The 26,105-nt window shown below is 54.5% G+C and overlaps 1 protein-coding gene and 1 long non-coding RNA gene across 2 annotated transcripts in view; both read left to right on the forward strand.

Annotated features, from left to right (window-relative positions):
• LOC144952421 (uncharacterized) overlaps positions 1 to 26,105 on the forward strand; it is a 224,979-nt gene that overhangs the window by 26,357 nt on the left and 172,517 nt on the right. The window lies entirely within an intron of this gene.
• Positions 1,575 to 20,661, forward strand: LOC144952440 (claudin-15-like). Its single transcript, XM_078882846.1, has 6 exons — positions 1,575 to 1,848; positions 3,154 to 3,375; positions 16,146 to 16,310; positions 16,563 to 16,644; positions 18,302 to 18,415; positions 19,284 to 20,661. The coding sequence occupies exons 2-6, from the start codon at positions 3,165 to 3,167 to the stop codon at positions 19,396 to 19,398; spliced, it is 687 nt and encodes a 228-aa protein (XP_078738972.1). The 5' UTR covers positions 1,575 to 1,848; positions 3,154 to 3,164; the 3' UTR covers positions 19,399 to 20,661.

The following is a 26,105-nucleotide window of genomic DNA, read 5'->3' on the forward strand; positions in this document are numbered from 1 at the left end:
ATGATTATTTATTTATTGGGGGGGATGAAGGGGGGGGGGGTCTTTGACCAGCTGTGCTCACACTGCCGACCGGCACGGTGAAGTCCGGTCAAATGACCCCCCCGGTAGGATCCTGAAGTTGGGCCGTTGCCTGGAACGTCGGCCCATCGTCCACTCCGGCCCAACCCTCGACCGGCCCGCTCCGTTCACTCGCCCTGAAGCAGGCTCCGTTACCCGAAACGTCGGCCCATCGTTCACTGCGGCCTCTCTGGGTCATTGAGTCACGTGGTTTGCACCCGCGGCTTAGAGGTCACGGGAGGTCACCCGGCCAGAGAGGGGGCGAGTGGGCAGGCGGGAGGGAGGAGGGGAGGGAGGAGGGGGGAGGGGGAAAGACAGGGGAGGGAGAGGGGAGGGAGGAGGGGGAGGGAAAGGAGGGGGGGGAGAGGGGAGGGAGAGGGGAGGGAGGGGGGGAGAGGGGGGAGGGAGGGAATGGAGGGAGGAAAGGGGAGAGGTGGAGGGAGGAGGGGAGGGAGGGGAGGGAGGGAATAGAGGGAGGAAAGTGGAGGAGGGAGAGGGGAGGAAGGAGAGGGAGGAGAGGGGGAGGGAGAGGGGAGGGAGGAGGGGAGAGAGGAGAAGGGAGGGGGGAGAGGGGGGAAGGAGAGGGAGGGAGGAGGGGAGGGAGAAGGGAGGGAGAAGGGAGGGAGGAGGGGAGGGAGGAGAGGGAGAGAGAGGGGTGGGAGGAGAGGGGGGGGGAGAGGGGGAGGGAGGAGAGAGGGGGAGGAGAGGGGGAGGGAGGAGAGAGGGGGAGGAGAGGGGGAGGGAGGAGAGGGGGGGAAGAGAGGGGGAGGGAGGGGAGGGAGGAGAGGGGGGGAGGAGAGGAGGGGAGGAGAGGGGAGGGATGAGAGGGGGGGGAGAGGGGAGGGAGGAGAGGGGGGAGGAGAGGGGTGGGAGGAGAGGGGGGGGAGAGGGGAGGGAGGAGAGGGGTGGGAGAGGGGAGGGAGGAGAGGGGGGAGGAGAGGGGGGGAGAGGAGGGAGGAGAGGGGAGGGAGGAGAGGGGGGGAGGAGAGGGAGGGAGGAGAGGGGAGGGAGGAGAGGGGGGGAAGAGAGGGAGGGAGGGGAGGGAGGAGAGGGGGGGAGAGGGGGGAGGAGAGGGGAGGGAGGAGAGGGGGGAGGAGAGGGGGGGAGAGGAGGGAGGAGAGGGGAGGGAGGAGAGGGGGGGAGGAGAGGGGGGGAGAGGAGGGAGGAGAGGGGAGGGAGGAGAGGGGGAGGGAGGGGAGGGAGGAGAGGGGGGGGGGAGAGGAGGGAGGAGAGGGGAGGGAGGAGAGGGGGGGGAGAGGAGGGAGGAGAGGGGAGGGAGGAGAGGGAGGGGGGGAAAGGGGGAGGAGAGGGGAGGGAGGGGGGGAAAGGGGAAGGAGAGGGGGGAGGGAGAAGGAGCGGGGGGGGGGCAGAGGGGGGGGGGGAGAAGAAGGGAGGGAGAGGGGAGGGAGGAAAAGGGGGGGGGGGAGCGGGGGGGCTGTCATTATCGAGGGGGCGGTGCGAGAGAAGAGGCGTTAAACGGTCGAGTCTCGGGGACCAAGACACACGCAGCGGGGACACGGAGACACGGAGACACGCAGACACAGACACACGCAGAGGGGACACTGAGACACGGAGACACGGAGACACAGAGACCCGCAGCGGGGACACGGAGAGACAGAGACACGCAGCGGGGACACGGAGACACGGAGACACGGAGACACGCAGACACAGACACGCGCAGAGGGGACACTGAGACACGGAGACACTGAGACACTGAAACACGCGCAGAGGGGACACGGAGACACGCGCGGAGGGACAGAACTGCCGAGTGGACTGCACAGATTAACAGCGGTAGGCACCGTGATTAACCAGCCGGTGAACTCACCAGCCAGTCAGTCACTCGACTCACCAGCCAGTCAGTCAGTCACTCACCAGCCAGTCAGTCACTCACCAGCCAGTCAGTCAGTCACTCGCCTCACCAGTCAGTCAGTTGACTCACCAGCCAGTCAGTCACTCGCCTCACCAGCCAGTCAGTCACTCATCAGCCAGTCAGTCAGTCACTCACCAGGCAGTCAGTCACTCGCCTCACCAGCCAGTCAGTCACTCGACTCACCAGCCAGTCACTCAGTCACTCACCAGCCAGTCAGTCACTCGACTCACCAGCCAGTCACTCAGTCACTCACCAGCCAGTCAGTCAGTCACCAGCCAGTCAGTCACTCGCCTCACCAGCCAGTCACTCAGTCACTCACCAGCCAGTCAGTCAGTCACCAGCCAGTCAGTCACTCGACTCACCAGCCAGTCACTCAGTCACTCACCAGCCAGTCAGTCACTCACCAGCCAGTCAGTCACTCGACTCACCAGCCAGTCAGTCACTCACCAGCCAGCCAGTCAGTCACTCACCAGGCAGTCAGTCACTCGCCTCACCAGTCAGTCACTCGACTCACCAGCCAGTCACTCAGTCACTCGCCAGCCAGTCAGACAGCCACCCAACTGGCCCTGCCAACCCGTTGAAGCAACCGGCTGTTGGTGGTGGTGGTGGTGCTGGTGGTGGTGCTGGTGGTGGTGGTGGTGCTGGTGGTGGTGGTGGCGCTGTTGGTGGTGGTGGTGGTGCTGGTGGTGCTGTTGGTGGTGCTGGTGGTGGTGCTGCTGTTGGTGGTGCTGGTGGTGGTGCTGTTGGTGGTGCTGGTGGTGGTGCTGGTGGTGGTGCTGGTGGTGGTGCTGCTGTTGGTGGTGCTGGTGGTGCTGCTGGTGGTGGTGGTGGTGCTGGTGGTGGTGCTGCTGCTGTTGGTGGTGCTGTTGGTGGTGCTGGTGGTGGTGCTGGTGGTGGTGCTGGTGGTGGTGCTGCTGCTGCTGGTGGTGGTGCTGGTGGTGCTGGTGGTGGTGTTGCTGCTGGTGGTGCTGGTGGTGGTGCTGGTGGTGGTGCTGGTGGTGCTGGTGGTGGTGCTGTTGGTGGTGCTGGTGGTGGTGCTGGTGGTGGTGCTGGTGGTGGTGCTGCTGCTGCTGGTGGTGGTGCTGGTGGTGCTGGTGGTGGTGTTGCTGCTGGTGGTGCTGGTGCTGGTGGTGGTGCTGGTGGTGCTGGTGGTGCTGCTGCTGGTGGTCTACTCATCTGCTCCCCCACCCCACCCACCCCACCCACCCACCCCACCCCACCCACAGCCACCGCGAGCATGGCCCTGGACGTCGTGGGCACGTTGCTGTGCATCGCCGGGTGGACCCTGGTGGGCACGATCATCACCAACCACTACTGGAAGGTGTCGACGGTTGCGGGCAGCGTCATCACCACCAACACCATCTACGAGAACCTGTGGCACGCGTGCGCCACCGACTCCATGGGCGTCTCCAACTGCCGCGACTTCGACTCCATGCTCAACTTGCCCGGTGAGAGAGAGTGACCCACGCCGTGCCGGCCTTCAATCAAGGAGCAGTGGTCGGTTGCAGATGACGGGGGAGCTCTGCGTGCAGATTATGAGCTACCCGTCGGAGGTCGTCGGACTGCGAGAAGGGCTGCGTGCAGAGCGAGAGAGAGCGAGCGAGAGGTGGGGGTTTACATAAAGCAAAGTAAAAAAAACGAAATGATGAACGAAGCAAAGTGCCGACTACACCGAGCATATTCTTGTTTCCACTGATCGTAAAAAAAAGAGAGAGAGGGGGGAGTGATAGGGTGGATGGGAAGAGAGAGAGAGAGATGAGGGAGTGATAGGGTGGATGGGCAGAGAGAAAGGGATGGGGAGTGATAGGGTGGATGGGGAGAGAGATAGGGAGTGATAGGGTGGATAGGGAGAGGGAGAGATGGGGGAGTGATAGGGTGGATGGGAAGAGAGATGGGGGAGTGATAGGGTGGATAGGGAGAGGGAGAGATGGGGGAGTGATAGGGTGGATGGGCAGAGAGAGAGAGATAGGGGAGTGGTAGGGTGGATGGGGAGAGAGATGGGGGAGTGATAGGGTGGATGGGAAGAGAGAGAGAATTCCGTTCTTCAAGGAGCAGTGGGCGATGGAGGAGGCCGTGTGCTCGGTGGCAGATGACGGGGAGCTCTGCATGCTGATGTGAGCTACCCGTCGGAGGCTCTAGGACTGCGAGAGGGGCTGGGCGCAGATGCAGCACTTGTCGTAGTTTGAAAAAAAAGTTGCATAGAAAACAGTGTTGAGTCTATGGTGTGCAGTGTTGAGTCTATGGTGCAGTGCTGAGTCTATGGACAGTGTTGAGTCTATGGGCAGTGATGAGTCTATGGTGCAGTGTTGAGTCTATGGTGCAGTGTTGAGTCGATGGGCAGTGTTGAGTCTATGGGCAGTGTTGAGTCTATGGTGCAGTGTTGAGTCTATGGGTAGTGTTGAGTCTATGGGGCAGTGTTGAGTCTATGGGTAGTGTTGAGTCTATGGACAGTGTTGAGTCGATGGTGCAGTGTTGAGTCTATGGGCAGTGTTGAGTCTATGGGGCAGTGTTGAGTCTATGGGTAGTGTTGAGTCTATGGGGCAGTGTTGAGTCTATGGGTAGTGTTGAGTCTATGGGCAGTGTTGAGTCTATGGGCAGTGTTGAGTCTATGGTGCAGTGTTGAGTCTATGGGCAGTGTTGAGTCTATGGGTAGTGTTGAGTCTATGGGCAGTGTTGAGTCTATGGGCAGTGTTGAGTCTATGGGGCAGTGTTGAGTCTATGGTGCAGTGTTGAGTCTATGCCGCAGTGTTGAGTTTATGGTGCAGTGTTGAGTCTATGGTGCAGTGTTGAGTCTATGGGTAGTGTTGAGTCTATGGGCAGTGTTGAGTCTATGGTGCAGTGTTGAGTCTATGGGCAGTGTTGAGTCTATGGTGCAGTGTTGAGTATATGGGCAGTGTTGAGTCTATGGGTAGTGTTGAGTCTATGGACAGTGTTGAGTCGATGGTGCAGTGTTGAGTCTATGGTGCAGTGTTGAGTCGATGGTGCAGTGTTGAGTCTATGGTGCAGTGTTGAGTCTATGGTGCAGTGTTGAGTCTATGGTGCAGTGTTGAGTCTATGGTGCAGTGGTGAGTGTCTGTGGGCAGTGCTGAGTCTATGGTGCAGTGTTGAGTCTATGGTGCAGTGTTGAGTCTATGGTGCAGTGGTGAGTGTCTGTGGGCATTGCTGAGTCTATGGTGCAGTGTTGAGTCTATGGTGCAGTGTTGAGTCTATGGTGCAGTGTTGAGTCTATGGTGCAGTGTTGAGTCTATGGTGCAGTGGTGAGTGTCTGTGGGCAGTGCTGAGTCTATGGTGCAGTGCTGAGTCTATGGTGCAGTGTTGAGTCTATGGTGCAGTGGTGAGTGTCTGTGGGCAGTGCTGAGTCTATGGTGCAGTGTTGAGTCTATGGTGCAGTGGTGAGTGTCTGTGGGCAGTGCTGAGTCTATGGTGCAGTGTTGAGTCTATGGTGCAGTGTTGAGTCTATGGTGCAGTGTTGAGTCTATGGGCAGTGCTGAGTCTATGGTGCAGTGCTGAGTCTATGGTGCAGTGTCTGGCTCTATGCGTGTATGCACATCGAACTTCTTTCACACCGTACGTAGCCAACCGTGCCACTCGGAGCTCGATGGCGCTGAGCGTCACGCGTGGCCATCTCGACTCCCTGCGTTCGAGAGCTCACAAGCTCAGCAGGAGGGGAGGTCGTGACGTGCCTGGTCAACGCGCACGCGAGTTCACGGGGTTTCGCTAACTCGTACAATCGCACGCGATAAGTGGAGTAGCGAACGCAGAGGGGGAGGGGGGGGGGCAAGGCAGGCGGCAAGGAGCAAGGCAGGGAGCAGGGCAGGTCAGGGGGAAGGGCAGGGCAGGAGGCAGGGGGCAGGAGGCAGGGGGCAGGGGGCAGGAGGCAGGGGGCAGGGGTGCACGTGCGTGCTTTCTCTTGCGAAAGGAGCGAGCGAGCACGTGGCCTTGAACAGACGAACTCCGTGACCGCAAATTTTCTGTTCGGGGCGACAGGTAGACTCACGCACTCTCCCCATGTCTCTCTCTCTCCCCATCTCTCTCCCTCTCTCTCCCCATCTCTCTCCCTGTCTTTCTCTCTCCCCATCTCTCCCCATCTCTCCCTCTCCCCATCTCTCCCCATGTCTCTCTCTCCCCATCTCTCTCCCCATGTTTTTCTTTTTTTTCTCTCCCCGTCTCTCTCTCTCCCCATCTCTCTCCATATCTCTCTCCCTCTCTCCCTGTCTCTCTCCCCATCTCTCCCCATCTCTCTCCCTCTCTCCCTGTCTCGCTCTCTCTCCCCCCGCTCTCTCTCCGGTGCTGTTGCTGCTGGCGGCAATAAAAGTTGTTTAGAAGTCAAAAGTCTCTCCCTCTCTCGCGCCGGTCGAGCGCTGGCCACGCGTTGTTGTCGTTCGCTTCGTCAGCGCTGTCCGAACATGGGTCGCGTCACGTGCAGGCGATACGAACAGCGGCAGCAGCGAGGGTGGAACTCGCTCGCGACTCACCCACTCGCTCACCCACCCGCTCGCCCACCCACTCGCTCACTCATCCACCCACTCACATACCCATTCACTCACCCACCCACGGACTCACCCACCCACTTGCTCATCCACACGCTCACTCACTCACTCATCCACGTGCTCACTCACTCATCCACACGCTCACTCACTCACCCACTCGCCCACCCACCCGCTCGCTCGCCCGCCCACTCGCTCACCCACCCGCTCACCCACTCACATGCCCACCCACTCGCTCACTCATCCACCCACTCACATACCCATTCACTCACCCACCCACGGACTCACCCACCCACTCACTCACCCACCCACTCGCTCACCCACCCACTCGCTCATTCACTCACTCACTCACCCACTCTCTCGCGCTCACCCACCCACTCGCTCACCCACACGCTCACTCACTCATCCACGCGCTCACTCACTCATTCACTCACCCACCCACTCGCGCTCACCCACCCACTCGCTCACCCACCCGCCCACCCACTCACATGCCCACCCACTCACATACCCATTCACTCACCCACCCACGGACTCACCCACCCACTTGCCCATCCACACGCTCACTCACTCATCCACGCGCTCACTCACTCATTCACTCACCCACCTAATCACCCACTTCCATACCTACCCACTCACTTACTCAGTCATTCACTCACTCACCCACCTACCCACCGACCCAATCACATACCTACCCACTCACTCACCCACTCACTCATCCACGCGCTCACTCACTCACTCACCCACCGACTCACTCATTCATGCAGTCATTCACTCACCCACCTACCCATCCACTCACATACCCACCCACTCACTCATTCACTCATCCATTCACCCACTCACGTATCCACCCACCTACTCACTCACTCACCCACTAACTCACTCACCCACTCACATACCCACCCCAATAGTCTGCTACAGGCTACACGAGGGATCTTTGTCTTTTACACACACGGCTGTGACAGGCACCCAGGTGACCTGCGCGCGTGCGTGTGTGTGTTGGCGGTGTGTGTGTATATGTTGGTGGTGTGTGTATGTGTTGGTGGTGTGTGTGTGTGTGTTGGTGGCGTGTGTGTGTTGGTGGTGTGTGTGTGTTAGTGGTGTGTGTGTTGGTGGTGTGTTTGTGTGTGTTGTGTGTGTGTTGGTGGTGTGTGTGTGTTAGTGGTGTGTGTGTTGGTGGTGTGTGTGTTGGTGTTGTGTGTGTGTTGGTGGTGTGTGTGTTGGTGGTGTGTGTGTTGGTGTTGTGTGTGTGTTGGTGGTGTGTGTGTGTTAGTGGTGTGTGTGTTGGTGGTGTGTGTGTTGGTGGATTGTGTGTGTGTTGGTGTTGTGTGTGTGTTGGTGTTGTGTGTGTGTTGGTGGTGTGTGTGTTGGTGGATTGTGTGTGTGTTGGTGTGTGTGTGTTGGTGGTGTGTGTGTGTGTGTTGTGTGTGTTAGTGGTGTGTGTGTTGGTGGTGTGTGTGTTGGTGGTGTGTGTGTGTTGGTGGTGTGTGTGTTGGTGGTGTGTGTGTGTTGGTGGTGTGTGTGTGTGTTGGTGTGTGTGTGTTGGTGGTGTGTGTGTTGGTGTTGTGTGTGTGTTGGTGGTGTGTGTGTGTTGGTGGTGTGTGTGTTGGTGGTGTGTGTGTTGGTGGTGTGTGTGTGTGTTGGTGGAGTGTGTGTGTGTGTTGGTGTGTGTGTGTTGGTGGTGTGTGTGTGTGTTGTGTGTGTTAGTGGTGTGTGTGTTGGTGGTGTGTGTGTTAGTGGTGTGTGTGTTGGTGTAGGTGTGTGTGTTGGTGGTGTGTGTGTTGGTGGTGTGTGTGTGTTCGTGGTGTGTGTGTGTGTGTACCTTTGTACCTGTGCACACAACACACACGCACACAAAAGCGTGACACATACCTACCGTGTGTGCGCGTGTGTGTGTGTACACATGCTTAGATAACCCCTTGAACCAGCCTCAGGGGACAAATGTTTGCTTTATAATTCTGTATCGGGATGGGGGGGGAGTGGATATTTCTTCTCTTTCAATATTTGATGTTGCGCCTATAGGTGGGGCTCAGAGGTGTCGCGACTGTTAACATTATGCTGATTGATGCCCGCACAGCCTTTTTGGCGATGTTAACACGAACAATTATTGATCCATTTCAGGGCGCCAGCGACGAGATTGATTGATCCCCACGTGGTGATTGACGTCACGTGACGCGCTGCGTCTGTTGTGACGATTGCGGTTTTGTACCTTACCCGTACCCGTACCCGGCCGCACCAGGGTCGCAAACGGGTACCCGTACCCGGCCGTACCCGTACGGGTATCGGGTACCTGATTGCGACCTCTGGGATGAAGACACGTTGCAGGCGCGGGTGGGTTGATTCTAGGAACTTGAATTGTGAGAAGAGACAAGACGTTGGGAAATGAGTGACAATCACGGTGACTCACCAGTGACTCACGGCCTACCCGTACCCGTACACGGCCGCACCAGGGTCACAAGCGGGTACCCGTACCCGGCCGGGTACGGGTAGCCGGGTATCGGGTAGGGTACGGGTATCGGGTACCCGGTTGCGACCTCTGGTTAGCGCGCTACGCTGCGCTACAAACCCGGCGACCCGAGTTCGATTCCCACTCACGGGCCACCAACACCGATGTGACGATTATCTTAACCGGTCCTGGGCCTCTCCTAGGTCGACTCAGCCTCAAATGAGTACCAGGTGCGGTGGTGTAGTAATCGTCGCCACTTGGGGAGACAAAGGCGGCCGGGCGTGGTTGCTGGCCCACCCACCCCCTCGTGTGCCACAGTGCCGGTAGCATTCATAGGTGCTGCTCCACTAACAGCACTTGCCCCTGCAGTCTGTTGAGGCTACACGGGGGAGCTTTGTCTGTGTCTACCTTCATAGGTGCTACTCGCTACTAACAGCACTTGTCCCAGCAGTCTGTTGGAGGCTACACGGGGGACCTTTGTCTTTGTGTCTACCTTCATCGGTGCTGCTGCTACTCGCTACTAACAGCACTTGCCCCAGCAGTCTGTTGGAGGCTACACACGAGGGGGGTGCTGGGATTGGGGGGCAGGGGGGGGGCTAAATCTTCGTCTCTGTTGATTGACCAAGACAACCGGCAATGACGTCACCGAGGATCATCTAACAAACCACAAAATCTGTCGCCCCTCCTTTAAGCAAACGCCTCCACGCTCTCTGCCGACGCACCCGCGGAGAGGTTCCGTTGAAGTTCTTCCATCGCTGTGTGTAGCCGACCGCGCTGTGTTCGGGAGCAAACTTAAAGCGGCTTCATCTTCTTGGTTCTTTCGGTAAAGTCATCATGTAGAAGGGAAATAATAAAATAATAAAAATCAAACGTAATAAAATACAATTCTCACGACGTTTCGGCTACAACGCAAGCAGCCGTTGGTGGCCGAAACGTCGTGATTTATTATTTTTTATTATTTTATTTCTACTATTAGTTTTATTAATTTTAATTTCATTTTTTTACCTACGTGACTTTACCGGATAAAAACTAAGAATATAAATCACGACGTTTCGATTGCAACACAAGCGATCGTCATGAGGTGGGAAAACCACCTGATGACGATTGCTTGTGTTGCAATCGAAACTTCGCGATTCATTTGATACCTACGTGGACTTTACCGAAAGAACCAAGGCGTATGAACACAATCTTCTTGGTTCTTTTGGTAAAGTCATCACGTAGAAGGAAAATAATAAATAATAAAAATTAAACATTATAAAATACATTTCTATTTAAAGCTTTCGTGACTGCAGGGATTCATCTTCTTGGTTCTTTCAGTAAAGTCATCACGTAGAAGGGAAATAATATGACTTTGAAACCCCCCGCCCACCTCCTACGCATTTCACAAGTAGTGACTAATCCCATATCTGCATTTCCCATAAATATGCTAAATTCCTCTTGATATGCAAATTCCTTTGTCAAGGCGCTCTTCCCCCTCCCACCAGCTTAAATATACGCTTCCAAGCCTGGTGGTGTTCATTCAGACGCTGTCTTTCCGACAGACCTGTTCTTCACCTGAGGACGGCTGCTTGCGTTGTGGCCGAAACGTCGTGAGAATTATTTTATTATGTTTTATTATTTTTTATTTCCCTTCTACGTGACTTTACCGAAAGAACCAAGAAGATGCGTTCACTTATCGATCACATCCTGCCAGCGGTCTGTAAATCCATCCGTCCGTTGTTCCATAGGTAGTCTTTCCATCCGTCCACCTGGCCGGACAAACGTTCCAACGTTGGGCCTAACGTTGGCACAATTATTTGGTGCCGATGTCGCCGCATCCGCGTTGCCACTGGTGCACAAGCACAGCCAACAAAAACGCGGAAACCCAGCACGTTCCATGTCAACAAAAACGACACCGTGTGGTGACTAGGAGACGTTGACTAGTATGCAGGAGGTCGTGGGTTGGATCCTGACCTTGACAATGCCTGCTGCTGCTGTACATTCGGAGTTTGCGTGTCTCTCTCTCATCATCATCACGGTGGCTAGGAGATGTTGACTACCTCGCCTGGTACGCAGGAGGTTTTGGTTTGGATCCTGACCCTGACAATGCCTGCTGCTGCTGTACATTCGGAGTCTGCGTGTCTCTCTCTCATCATTATCACGGTGGCTAGGAGATGTTGACTACCTCGCCCGGTACGCAGGAGGTCGTGGGTTGGATCCTGACCCTGACAATGCCTGCTGCTGCTGTACATTCGGAGTCTGCGTGTCTCTCTCTCATCATCATCACGGTGGCTAGGAGATGTTGACTACCTCGCCTGGTATGCAGGAGGTCGTGGGTTGGATCCTGACCCTGACAATGCCTGCTGCTGCTGTACATTCGGAGTCTGTGTGTCTCTCTCTCATCATCATCACGGTGGCTAGGAGATGTTGACTACCTCGCCTGGTACGCAGGAGGTCGTGGGTTGGATCCTGACCTTGACAATGCCTGCTGCTGCTGTACATTCGGTGTCTGCGTGTCTCTCTCTCATCATCATCACGGTGGCTAGGAGATGTTGACTACCTCGCCTGATACGCAGGAGGTTGTGGGTTGGATCCTGACCCTGACAATGCCTGCTGCTGCTGTACATTCGGAGTCTGTGTGTCTCTCTCTCATCATCATCACGGTGGCTAGGAGATGTTGACTACCTCGCCTGGTACGCAGGAGGTCGTGGGTTGGATCCTGACCCTGACAATGCCTGCTGCTGCTGTACATTCGGAGTTTGCACTCTCCCTGTGGTCGCGTGGATTTTTCTACGGGTCCGCCAGTTTGTTTCCCTTCCACAATCGACGTCGCGGCGTTTCGAACATTTGGCAACTGCTATAAATGTGCACGTGATGATGATGATGCCGATAAGCCACCTCTGCGTGTGAGCTATTATTTCTGATAGCCAGGCAGCTTCTGAAAAAGAGCTACGCGCAGCAGCTTAGAGTGTGCCTCACCTTTCGTCAACCCCCCACGAGCCCTCCCTTACGGTCAATCATTCCTCGACCCTTGCACGCCTTTTTCATCTGAATCGCTCTGTTTTTCTTGCCGCTAGTTTTTACTTTCTGATAGAGCGTGCTCTGTGCCGAGGTGCTCAATAAATATAAAATAGGATAAGATAAGGCGATAAACCGACGGTCATGGGGTTGACTCACCTCCACGGTAGGTGCTGGTGTCAAGGACGTGGGCCCGCATTTGCTGTTCCATGGCGATATATAGTCCAGCGGATGACCTTTCTTGCACCCGGAGAGCAACCGTGATATTGTATGGGATACGCCGATGCCTGAACAGCGTAGGTGATTACAAACCCATGTGGGCTGTACAGAAAGCCTATCAGCCTCTTCAACATAACCACCTCTGCGCCAGAGGTCGCAAACGGGGTTTGATTCCTTACTCGTACCCGTACCCGGCCGCACCAGGGTCGCAATCGGGTACCCGATACCCTACCCGATACCCGGCTACCCGTACCCGGCCGGGTATCGGGTAGGGTACGAGTATCGGGTACCCGATTGCGACCTCTGGGATGAAGCCATGTTGCAGGCGCGGGTGGGTTGATTCTAGGAACTTGAATTGTGAGAAGAGACAAGACGTTGGGAAATGAGTGACAATCACGGTGACTCACCAGTGACTCACGGCCTACCCGTACCCGTACCCGGCCGGGTATCGGGTAGGGTATGGGTAGGGTACAGGTATCGGGTACCCGATTGCGACCTCTGCGATGAAGCCACGTTGCAGGCGCGGGTGGGTTGATTCTAGGAACTTGAATTGTGAGAAGAGACGAGACGTTGGGAAATGAGTGACAAACGGTGACTCACCAGTGACTCACGGCCTACCCGTACCCGTACCCGGCTGCACCAGGGTCGCAAACGGCCGGGTACGGGTAGCCGAGTATCGGGTACCCGGTTGCGACCTCTGCTCCGCACCCTTGTCATGGTCGCCCTCCGATCTTACATTAACATGCTAATTTCTCACATTAACATCACTAGCCCCGCCCACTTCGTTCATGACCTTTGGGCTAGACACATTTTAAACCTTTTAAACAGCCTGCCTCAGCAGCTTCCCCCCTCTTTTTTCTTCCTGATCATGAACGCTTGTGTTGCGATCGAAATGTCGTAGTTTTTAAAAAATAATGTTTTGTTACTTTCTTTGAAGCTATCTATGTGACTTTACCAAAAGATCCAAAGAATATTAATCCCTACAATTGTTGGCATGCTCCATGCCTTCCAGTCACTTCTGCCCAAGTGCATGGGTCATGACCCACTCGGGCACCCACCAGAGCCGTGTTATCCAATAGGCCACAGTAGCCACCGTGTCTAGGGCCTACTCACTCACTCACCCACCCACCCACTCACTCACTCACTCACTCACCCACCCACTCACCCACCCACCCACCCACTCACCCACCCACCCAACCACTCACCCAACCACCCACTCACTCACTCACTCACCCACCCACTCACTCACCCACCCACCCACCCACCCACCCACCCACCCACTCACCCAACCACCCACCCACTCACCCACCCACTCACTCACCCACCCACCCACCCACTCACCCACCCACCCACCCACTCACCCACCCACCCACCCACTCACCCACCCATCCACCCACTCACCCACCCACTCACCCACCCACCCACCCACTCACCCACCCACCCACTCACCCACCCACCCACCCACCAGGGCCGTGTTGTCCAATAGGCCACAATAGGCACCGTGCCTAGGGCCTACGGAAACTTAAAGGGCCGCGGTGATTGTCAGCCGTTTCCCGAGGCTCAGTCCTTGGCGAGGAAAGGGGCGGCTGTCGAGAGACCGGAAGGAGTTCACGTGAGTTGGGCAGAGCGCTCAGGGCCGGTCCTCCGGCTTTATTTCTTTTAAACGCCGGATGTCTCGCTCGGAATCGGTCGTAGCGGCGGTGTTATCTTCTCACCGGCCGTGCAACGCCGCGTGGAAGCGCGTGGGATGCCCGGTTTCCAAGGGTCATTCTCAAAGGCCTCCGAGCGATGATGGAGACAACCAGGATCGTAACGCAACTCGAGTTTCAATTCTTATTCTTCTTCTTCCACTCTTCATGCTTTTTTCATTCGTATTTTTCGTCATTCATTCTTCTTTTTCTTCTCATTCTTCTCTTCATTTTAATTCTGCTTCTCCTCCTCTTCATCATTCTTCATTCTTTTCCTCTTCCTCCTCTTGCGCATGTCATTTGCGGGGACTCTGCCACCGATTGCAAACACGTGACTCCCGCGATCTGACGTCCCGTCCGATTGTTTCGCCATTTGGCCGCGTGGAATTTGTTTCCAGAGATCGCCCGTCGAACGATCCGATCGTTCGCGAGTTTCATCGGTGCCGGCAATCACCATCACGAGAGTCATCGTGACCTCCCCCCCCCCGCCCCCCCCACGTGTGAGTGAGCGAGTGAGCCGTGGAGTGGAGTGCAGAGCGGGTGGATACCGATGTATTGCTCTCAATAGCAAAACAACAACAACAACAACTTCTCACTCGAGTTTCAATTGCCACTGGAAATCCCCGTGCCGAAAGCCGTGACCCACCCCACGTTACGCAGGTCAGACCTCATGGCATCATCGCAGTCAACCTTTGTTGCAAAGCGTTAGAGCAAAAGCACCTGCGTGTTAAGTCAGAGGGCTCGTGACCACTGCACGCCCAGTTAATGTGCCAACGTTGGCAACATCGGCGCCACGGTGGCTAGGAGATGTTGACTACCTCGCCTGATATGCAGGAGGTCGCGGGTTCAATTCTGACCCTGACGCCTGCTGTATATCTGGAGTTTGCATCTCTCTCTCATCATCATCATCACGGTGGCTAGGAGATGTTGACTACCTCGCCTGGTATGCAGGAGGTCGTGGGTGCAATCCCGACCCTGACGCCTGCTGCTGTATATTTGGAGTCTGCGTCTCTCTCTCATCATCATCATCACGGTGGCTAGGAGATGTTGACTACCTCGCCTGGTATGCAGGAGGTCGTGGGTTCGATCCCGACCCTGACAATGGCTGCTGCTGTATAGTCGGAGTTTGCGTGTCTCTCTCTTTCTCTCTCCGTGGCCGCGTGAATATTTTTTCTCCGGTTTCCTCCAGGTTTTCCCCCTCCACATTTGGTAAACACGCGTTTAGAGTATTTGGCTACTGCTTTAAACGACCACGTGATGATGATGATGATGGATAGGCCAACTTCGTCGAGCTATCGTTCGCGAGAAACGCCAGGGTCGCTTCTGTAAAAGGAAAAAAAGTAGCTACCCAGCTCAGTGTCTCATTATTACCTGCTAAAAATACAATCTATTTTTTTTAGTGTTTTATTAACGTAATAGTTAAACCGACGTTGGCTTGTGACTGGGAGCGAACATTCACCGTCCGCCGAGCCCCTTCCAACCTCGGGCACCAGTCTGACCTTTGACCCTGGGCCACCATGCTATGCCGCCCAACCCACAGCCCCCAATCACGGCCGCCATGACAACCCCCAACCCCGGCTGCCTTGGCCTCGTGGTACACCAATTAGCGCCGTCAGCTGGATGGCCTATCAGTCGGAGACGATGATGACAGCCGTAAAGCCGCCAAGATCACTCAGGCCACGTTGACGCACCATCTCTGTGGCAATCGTTACCCCCCCACCCCCATGCCCGTGGTGTTTGCTCAGAGCTCTTGGCGTTATCTCGAGATTACTTCACCAAATCCAGAGTCCCCAGGGTTTTAGTCTGCCCTGACCAACTGCAGGTTGGAGGAGGGGGGGGAGGAATTGAGACGCTGTTTTAACATCACAGCCATGCGCAGACAACCACCCCTGTGAATGTTTATTGGGGCCGTAAAGTCAAGTTGAGTTATTTGCCCGTCTGTCTGACCTTCTACCCATCTCTCGGTCCATGCTGACTCTTGTTTATCCATCCGCGCGTTTGTCCGTCTCGCTGTCCGTGCACGAATTTGTCCGTTTGTCTTTCCATGCGTTCACTTACCCATCCATCCAGCAAGCCGTCTGTAAAACCATCCGTCCGTTGTTCTATAGATAGTGCTTCCAGCCGTCCGTCAATCTAGCCCTCCGTCCGCCCATCCATTTAACCCTTTGTCCGTCTGTCTAACCCTTTGTCTATCCATCTCACCCTCCATCCGTCCATATAACCCTCCGTCCGTCTAACCCTCCGTCCGACCATCCATCTAACCCTTTGTCCGTCTATCTGTCTAACCCTTTGTCTATCTATCTCACCCTACATCCGTCTTTCTAACCCTCCTTCCGTCTAACCCTCCGTCCGTCTGCTCTCCCGTCCGCCCCCACGTGCGCCAGGCCACGTGCAGGCGTGCCGGGCTCTGGTCATCACGGCGATCGTGCTCGGATTCTTCGGCACGCTGCTCGCCTTCCTGGGCATGCGCTGCACCAACATCGTGAGCAGCGACCCCGCGGTGAAGGGTCGCATCGTCTTCTCCGCGGGCATCATCTACATCCTGGAAGGTGAGAGAGCGCGCCCGTGGCCGCTGTCGCAGCACTTGGCCCCAAAACAGTCTGTCAAGGCTACATGGGAGAGCTTTACCTGTGCATTTGTGTGTCCGACTCAGCCTCAAATGAGTACCTGGAGCGGTGTGTAAACCGTCGCCACTGGGGAAACAAAGGCATGCCGGCCTTCATAGGTGCTCGCGAACAGCACTTGCCCCAACAGTCTCTTAAGGCTACACGGGGTACCTTTGTCTTTTGCGTGTCCGTCAGGGCTGAGCTCCATCATCGCGGTGTCGTGGTACGCGGCGCAGGTGGTTGCAGAATTCTTCGACCCCTTCTACGCCGGCACAAAGTGAGTGCTTGTGCTGACCTCGCAGGAGCCCCTGAACCTGACCCTGACACTACCAGTCCAGCACACACAGCCCCTGAACCTGACCCTGACACTATCAATCCAGCAAACACAGGTCCTGAACCTGACCCTGACACTATCAATCCAGCAAACAAAGGTCCTGAACCTGACCCTGACACTATCAATCTAGCAAACACAGGTCCTGAACCTGACCCTGACACTATCAATCCAGCAAACAAAGGTCCTGAACCTGACCCTGACACTATCAATCCAGCAAACACAGGTCCTGACCTTGACCCTGACACTATCAATCCAGCAAACACAGGTCCTGAACCTGACCCTGACACTATCAATCCAGCAAACACAGGTCCTGAACCTGACCCTGACACTATCAATCCAGCAAACACAGGTCCTGAACCTGACCCTGACACTATCAATCCAGCAAACACAGGTCCTGACCTTGACCCTGACACTATCAATCCAGCAAACACAGGTCCTGAACCTGACCCTGACACTACCAATCCAGCAAACACAGGTCCTGAACCTGACCCTGACACTATCAGTCCAGCACACACAGGTCCTGAACCTGACCCTGACACTATCAATCTAGCACACACAGGTCCTGAACCTGACCCTGACACTACCAATCCAGCAAACACAGGTCCTGAGCCTGACCCTGACACTATCAATCCAGCAAACACAGGTCCTGAACCTGACCCTGACACTACCAATCCAGCAAACACAGGTCCTAACCCTGACCCTGACACTATCAATCCAGCACACACAGGTCCTAACCCTGACCCTGACACTACCAATCCAGCAAACACAGGTCCTGAGCCTGACCCTGACACTACCAATCCAGCAAACACAGGTCCTGAGCCTGACCCTGACACTACCAATCCAGCAAACACAGGTCCTGAGCCTGACCCTGACACTATCAATCCAGCAAACACAGGTCCTGACCTTGACCCTGACACTATCAATCCAGCAAACACAGGTCCTGAACCTGACCCTGACACTACCAATCCAGCAAACACAGGTCCTGAACCTGACCCTGACACTATCAATCCAGCAAACACAGGTCCTGAACCTGACCCTGACACTATCAATCCAGTAATAGGTGTTTACCCTTTCAACTGGTACAAAAACTGACACCTTTATACAAGGCATCATGTTTGCAATAACCACAACACAAGCAGTCAAAATGCAAACAAAAAGAAACAACTCTGATGATGATAATGATATGCACTGTCCTTGAAGTTGATTAGTCCACACCCGAAACAGCTTTTCTTAGAGCCTAGTCTCCATTGGTGTTGGACCAGATGACGCCAAAAGGCGTATAACTCAAAAATCCAGTATGTGTGTCCTGAGCCTGACCTTAACTCGGATCCTGACACTATCAATCCAGCACACACAGGTCCTGAACCTGACCATAACCTCAACCCTGAGCCTGTGTACGTGTGTGTATGTACACAAGTACCTGTGTGTGTACACAAAGGCAGCAGGGTCGGTGGGTGGGCGTGGTGTTAGCCACCCACCCCCTCGTGTGCCACAGTGTCGGCTGGCCTGCATAGGCGCTACTAATCGCGAACAGCAACTTGCCCCAAAAGTCTGTTAAGGCTATACGGGGGGCAAACAAATCTTTGTCTTTTGCGTGCAGGTATGAGTTGGGGCCCGCTTTGTACATGGGCTGGGCCGGCTCGGGTCTGGCCATCTTAGGCGGCGGGTTGCTGTGCTGCGTCTGCTGTACTGGGGCCCGGTCGTCTACGCAGAGGTAACTGGGCTGAGCCTCGATTCCTTGCATCACACGAAAGGTCAGAGTTCGGAGTGGAGGTTTTCTTATCAAAACCTGGCCCTCAGAACGAGGTCACTCACGCGGAGAGTCAATGGTGGTCACCCTACCGGTGAACCATCACCGGGGCAGTGTGTGTGGCTGATGGGATGAGTCAAATAACAATGCTTGTGCATCTTCTTGTTCTTTCGGTAACGTCACGTAGAAGGGAAATAATAAAATAATGAAAATAAAACATAATAAAATAATTCTCACGACGTTTCGGTCACAACGCAAGCAGCCGTCCTCAGGTGAAGAACAGGTTTGTCGGAAAGACAGAAAGACATTCAGACGCTGTCTTTCCGACAGACCTGTTCTTCACCTGAGGACGGCTGCTTGCGTTGTGCCGAAACGTCGTGAGAATTATTTTATTATGTTTTATTTTTATTATTTTATTATTTCCCTTCTACGTGACTTTACCGAAAGAACCAAGAAGATGAATCCCTGCAGTCACAAAAGCTTTAAATCGATAAATGCTTGTGCATTTCACATGCACGGCCCGAGTGACGTGGGAAGGAGGCATGGTGTCCACGTGTTGGCTTTGCTGCTTAACCACGTGTCCATTGTGACGTCACAATGGTCCATTGTGAGGTCACGGCGGTCGCCATCCCATTAATCGATGTGGAAAACTTGCCGAGGCGTTCGCGCGGTGACTCAATGAGCATCGCTCCGACAGTGACGAGCAACTGCTGAGCGGGGACATCGGTAATCGTTTGGCCTGGAGTCGCAGGTCGCGTGCAGCGGTGTGCTAAAGTGTGGGTACCCCCCCTCTTCCCCGTCCACCCTCCCCTCCGCCCCATGCACTCCGCAGAGACCACACGTTCAAGTACGCGGCGGCGCGTGCGGCGACCCCGATCAGCACTGCCGCCCCACGGACGATCCTCGACATGGAGGGGCAGACGTATGCCCGGCAGGGCTACGTCTAGCAGCCTCCCCCAGATGGGGGGGGGGCCGACATGGTGGCCCCCCCAGAAGGCCGCCCTGCCCTGCCACCCACTACCAACCAACCCGTCGTCTGGGAGGCCCTGCACCGGCGACCGGGTCGTCGTGAACTTATTCCCCCCCCAGACTTCCATCGGTGACGCCCGCGCCCCCAACAGTGGCAGCTCCGCGCAAGGATTGTGGGAGGTTTAACGGTGACCCCGGCTGCCACTGCGTCTTACGAGCCCGGCCACCACCAGTTCACGAGCCCGGCCACCACTGAGTCAGGACGTTGGCCTCCACTGCGTCACGACCATGGCCGCCATTGCGTCACGACGTCAACCCGTGGCCAGGACTTTCACGAGGCCGCCCCTGGGCCCTGAAGGCAAAATCTTTGCACAAAGTTTGAAATCCCGCCGGTGATGAACAGAGAGTTGGCGGGGGGAGGGGAGGGGAGTGGCAGCAGCACGGGCCGGGTGCACGACGGAAGAGACTGTTTTGGATTTCGCATCGTTTGCTCGCGCCTCAACGAATCGGAGGCGGCGATCGTCGTCTGTCGCCACACATTTCCGATCGTGGGTGCTGATGTCCTCCGCCGTCGTCGTCATCGTCGTCGGCCTCGTCGCCGCCATCGTCGTTGTCTCGCAAGATGTTTAATCATTTCCACTTGCAACGTAATCAAGGGATGTTGCTGCTGCCGCTGCTGCTGTGGTGTCATGGTTAGCAGACAGGACTTGCGATCCACTCACGGGAGTTGGCTACTTCCTCCGTCGTATGAGGCCCCGTGATCAATCTCGCATGCTCACACACACCGATACACATGCAGGCATGCTTGCTGCTGCTACTGCTGCTGTGGTGGTGTGATGGTTAACAACGCTGGGAACTCCGGAGGTCACCCGGTTCGATTCTGTCTCCCAGCACGGCGGTCGAAACAATGGCGCAAGCCCCGCACACCATCACGGCCTCTGTTCCCACCGGATGATGTTAAGTGGGTTCACTACGATTAAGTTAACTCGCGGGTCGCACGCGATGGGGGGTTAAAATGTGGGCACTCCCATCCCTTCCAAGATGCCAAGCCGGCTTGGAAGAGGAGGCTAAAATGCTCTTAAAAAGGGGCTGCTTAGAGCAAGCAATAGCAGAGCTTCACCCGTATCTTTTTGTTCGCATTTGACTGCAAGTATTGTGGTTAATGTAAGCATGATTCCTTGCAAAAGGTGTCAGTTTTGTTGCCAGAATAAAGGGGAAAACCCCTATTAGTATATTTTGGTACTGGCAAAGGAGGTCCCATGATGCACCTTCTAACACTTAACGGGGGTTGCGGGGGGTGGTGGCGGGCGGGGGTGGGGGTGGGGGGTGAATTCTCGTCGGTATTTTTGTTGTATTTTATTAGGGCCTGGTGTTTACAGAATTTGCTGTTTTCGTTAATGGTTTCGCGGTTGCGACAGTTCATTTGTGAGACTAACGTGGACACTTTACGTTTGTATACCAGCGAGAAGACGCGCGTACAAACCTTCCCGCGCACTCACAACACACACACTCAGGCCCCTGGTTCACAGGCGTGTGGTTTGGCTCAGGTTTGGGTCTGGCTTAAAAGCCACGCCACTTAACTTGAGCCCGCTCGGAGCACGGCGGTTCTCCACGAGCTCGAGGCCAGGACCAGGCCTCGGCTGAGCGTCTTTGGAAGCAACTGAGCGACTCAAGCTTGAGCCGGCTGTGTTAGAGGCCAATTCTGAGCCGGATCGCGTTGGAGGTCAATTCTGAACTGGGCCATGATAGAGGCCAAACCTGAGCCGGATCACGTTGGAGGCCAATGCTGAGCTGGGCTGTGATAGAGGCCAAACTTGGGCTGGCCATGTTAGATGCAAAACCTGGGCCGGGAAATGTTAGAGGCCAAGTTTGAACTGGGCCATGATAGAGGCCAAGCTTGAGTCAGGCTGTGTTAGAGGCCAAGTCTGAACTGGGCTGTGTTAGAGGCCAAGCCTGAGCTAGGCCGTATCCATAGTCACGACCCCAAGTCCATCGACCCTCTCTCCCGTGTACAAAACTTCACGAACCTCTCACCGCAACAACAACAACCAACAACAAAAAACGCCACAGAGGCAATCTGGATTGTCGCCGTCAGACTTTGGACTCCCACGGGGCACGTGCCAACAAACCGCGCCGCCAATTCTCAAATTCCCCCCCCCTCCCGTCGGCTCCAAATTGTAGCTGGAAGCAGTGACAAAAAAAAACAAATACTCGACACATTCGTTAATTATGCCGCCATTTCAGACAAATGTTTTTTTTCACAGCACAAAAAAGGCAGGCCTGAAGGAGAGCGAGTGGACAATAAGGGTTGTGGACTGCACTCCGTGGGATAATGTGCAGTCTCCAACTCGTATTATCCACTGCATCCCTTCCGCTCGCTCAGAAATTGCCTCACGGGATCTTTAAATGCCCGTTGCTGCGAGTGAAGCGGACGGTGCATGGGTAGTTGCACTAATTGCTACGGTTAATTCCCGCGTCGCGGCATTAACCAGGGCAGCCTGTTGCATTCAATCCGGGCACATTATAATGTCCTGCTCCCTTACTTTGTTCCAACGCCATACGAACTGAAGAGACTCGCACATTCGCACGATTCAATCGAGCAACCCAGGGTCACATCCAGCGTGAACCTCCTCTCACCCATGGGGGAGGTTCTCCCAAACCCAATTAGCACCTCAGATTCCCGCCAGCACCTCCGGTTTAGCATGGTTGGCTACGTACGTTGGGAAAGAAGTTATCTCTCTACTGGAGGTCAGATGACTGAAGGTCCTACAGAAGGCCAAAGGGAGGCCCACGTGTGAGCCCACACTGACTGGGCTGGCCCTTTGGACACTTAAGCAGGTCCTGATGGCCATAATAGCATCCTTATGGCATGAAGTCACACACACGCACACAGGAGACAAAGATTTCCCATGCAGCCTACCAAAAGCTCTTGCTTGGAGCGAGCACCTATGGAGGCCAGCACTGCACACCTATAAGGGTGGTGTAGCCAGAAATAAAAGCTCGGCCGCCTTTGTCTCTACATACAAACCCAAGAGGTCGATCACTCGATCTCCTCTGCTGCCCCCCCATACCCATATCAACGACCCCGGTGTCTGGAATTCCCTCCCCGCGGTTGAACCCGTTTCCATCCCAAAATGTTTCGCGGCCACATCTCCACCTCTCCCGGCTCCATTCCGACCGCCAGCTCTCCGTCCCCCGCAAAAACACGGAAATATCCCGGCTGGCCGCTTCGAACCGTAGCACCGACCGATGGCCAGGAACTGGAAGGTTCCATCCATCCGAAGCCGGTGCAGTGTGGCGAGCACGGCGGGTACCTGATACCCGTACCCTACCCAATACCCGGCTACCCGTACCCGGCCGGGTACGGGTAGCCGTTTGCGACCCTGGTGCGGCCGGGTACGGGTAGACCGTGAGTCACTGGTGAGTCACCGTTTGTCACTCATTTCCCAACGTCTTGTCTCTTCTCACAATTCAAGTTCCTAGAATCACTCCACCCGCGCCTGCAACATGGCTTCATCCCAGAGGTCGCAATCAGGTATCCGATACCCGTACCCTACACGATACCCGGCCGGGTACGGGTAGGGTACGGGTACGGCCGGTACGGGTACGGGTACCCGTTTGTGACCCTGGTGCGGCCGGGTACGGGTACGGGTAAGGAATCAAAACCCGTTTGCGACCTCTGTCCGCCCGGTCTCTCCCACCCCCGTTGTCCGTCGTCGCGAGAAGTTTTTAACCGCTTTTGTCGTTGTCATCGTTAAATATTCGTTTTCCATTTGTTACTTTCGCGTTTTCGCTGTCGGTACGGGTCGTCTCGTATGACGTCTTGAGTAAAAGCACTTGTATTTTTCGGGGGAGGGTTTGGGGGGGGTGGTGGTTCTGTATATTCGGATCGTCGTTTTCCCGTCGTTATTTGTCGTCGTCGATTGGTTCTTAGGTGAATTCCGCTGGTGATAGGATGGGTGCGTGTGGTTTTTGTCGCAGTAACGAGGGGGGAAAGGCGGCGATCGCTTGCCCATGTGTATCACCCACAGTTGAGTAAAATAAAACAGAGAAAATAAGCTGCGGTGTAATCGTTTGAATGTGGACCGTGGCGCTGTAACAGGATGAAAGGAATCTGCGACAAGAATTAATGATGATATTGTTAGGTTCTTTCGGTAAAGTCACGTAGGTAACAAGTTAAAATTAAAATTAATAAAAGTAAAATACAAATAAAATAAAAATCACGACATTTCGGAGGCAACACAAGCTCTCGTCTTCAGGTGGAACCGTCACAGCACGATTGCTGCATCAAGTAAATGAGAAATTCCAAGAAAACAGTCCTTGTATATATACTGGTTGAGGGTGGGAGGAGCCAATATCCAGGGCCTACCTTGGCTCCTCCCACCCTCAACCAGTATATATACTGGTTGAGGGTGGGAGGAGCCAATATCCAGGTGCCTACCTTGGCTCCTCCCACCCTCAACCAGTATATATACTGGTTGAGGGTGGGAGGAGCCAATATCCAGGTGCCTACCTTGGCTCCTCCCACCCTCAACCAGTATATATACTGGTTGAGGGTGGGAGGAGCCAATATCCAGGTGCCTACCTTGGCTCCTGCCACCCTCAACCAGTATATATACTGGTTGAGGGTGGGAGGAGCCAATATCCAGGTGCCTACCTTGGCTCCTCCCACCCTCAACCAGTATATATACTGGTTGAGGGTGGGAGGAGCCAATATCCAGGTGCCTACCTTGGCTCCTCCCACCCTCAACCAGTATATTGTGGCAAGAAGTCTCAACAGCAATACGTGGCGTCACCACGGTGCCTTTGCCAGGCCAGGTGCACGAAGTCTCAACAAAGCTCCCCTGGATAGCCCAGTGCCGGATGAAACCAATGCGGGGACTGTAGCATAAAGTGGCTCTAAATTAACGAAAAAAAAAACCACGTAAATATTAAAAACACCAATTTTTTTACTTGCACAGTAAAGTAATTTTCTTTTTTTCATTTGCTATGCAGCCGGATAATACGACAAATCGCTAAACTTAAACACCCAGTCGTTCGTAAAAGTCGAAGGCAGTATAGACCTATAGTAATAGAGCAAGTGCAGAATCACTGAACCGGAATTGATAGCTTGAAAGCATTTAACACGTGGCCCTTGAAACTTCGGGGCCCGTAGCTACTACATGTGTTGCAGCTACTACATGTGTTGCAGCTACTACATGTGTTGCAGCTACTACATGTGTTGCAGCTACTACATGTGTTGTAGCTACTACATGTGTTGCAGCTACTACATGTGTTGTAGCTACTACATGTGTTGCAGCTACTACATGTGTTGCAGCTACTACACGTGTTGCAGCTACTACATGTGTTGTAGCTACTACATGTGTTGCAGCTACTACATGTGTTGCAGCTACTGCATGTGTTGCAGCTACTACATGTGTTGCAGCTACTACATGTGTTGCAGCTACTACACGTGTTGTAGCTACTACACGTGTTGCAGCTACTACATGTGTTGCAGCTACTACATGTGTTGCAGCTACTACATGTGTTGCAGCTACTACATGTGTTGCAGCTACTACATGTGTTGTAGCTACTACACGTGTTGCAGCTACTACACGTGTTGTAGCTACTACATGTGTTGCAGCTACTACACGTGTTGTAGCTACTACACGTGTTGTAGCTACTACATGTGTTGTAGCTACTACACGTGTTGCAGCTACTACATGTGTTGCAGCTACTACATGTGTTGCAGCTACTACATGTGTTGCAGCTACTACACGTGTTGCAGCTACTACATGTGTTGTAGCTACTACATGTGTTGTAGCTACTACACGTGTTGCAGCTACTACACGTGTTGCAGCTACTACATGTGTTGCAGCTACTACATGTGGTGTAGCTACTACACGTGTTGCAGCTACTACATGTGTTGCAGCTACTACACGTGTTGTAGCTACTACACGTGTTGTAGCTACTACACGTGTTGCAGCTACTACACGTGTTGTAGCTACTACATGTGTTGCAGCTACTACATGTGTTGTAGCTACTACATGTGTTGCAGCTACTACATGTGTTGTAGCTACTACACGTGTTGTAGCTACTACACGTGTTGCAGCTACTACACGTGTTGTAGCTACTACATGTGTTGCAGCTACTACATGTGTTGTAGCTACTACATGTGTTGTAGCTACTACACGTGTTGCAGCTACTACACGTGTTGTAGCTACTACACGTGTTGCAGCTACTACACGTGTTGCAGCTACTACATGTGTTGTAGCTACTACACGTGTTGTAGCTACTACACGTGTTGTAGCTACTACACGTGTTGTAGCTACTACACGTGTTGCAGCTACTACATGTGTTGCAGCTACTACATGTGTTGCAGCTACTACACGTGTTGTAGCTACTACATGTGTTGTAGCTACTACATGTGTTGCAGCTACTACACGTGTTGTAGCTACTACACGTGTTGCAGCTACTACATGTGTTGCAGCTACTACATGTGTTGCAGCTACTACATGTGTTGCAGCTACTACATGTGTTGTAGCTACTACACGTGTTGCAGCTACTACATGTGTTGTAGCTACTACACGTGTTGTAGCTACTACATGTGTTGCAGCTACTACATGTGTTGTAGCTACTACACGTGTTGTAGCTACTGCATGTGTTGCAGCTACTACATGTGTTGTAGCTACTACACGTGTTGCAG

This window comes from Lampetra fluviatilis, chromosome 67, assembly GCF_964198595.1.
Source record: "Lampetra fluviatilis chromosome 67, kcLamFluv1.1, whole genome shotgun sequence".
Classification (NCBI taxonomy): domain Eukaryota; kingdom Metazoa; phylum Chordata; class Hyperoartia; order Petromyzontiformes; family Petromyzontidae; genus Lampetra; species Lampetra fluviatilis.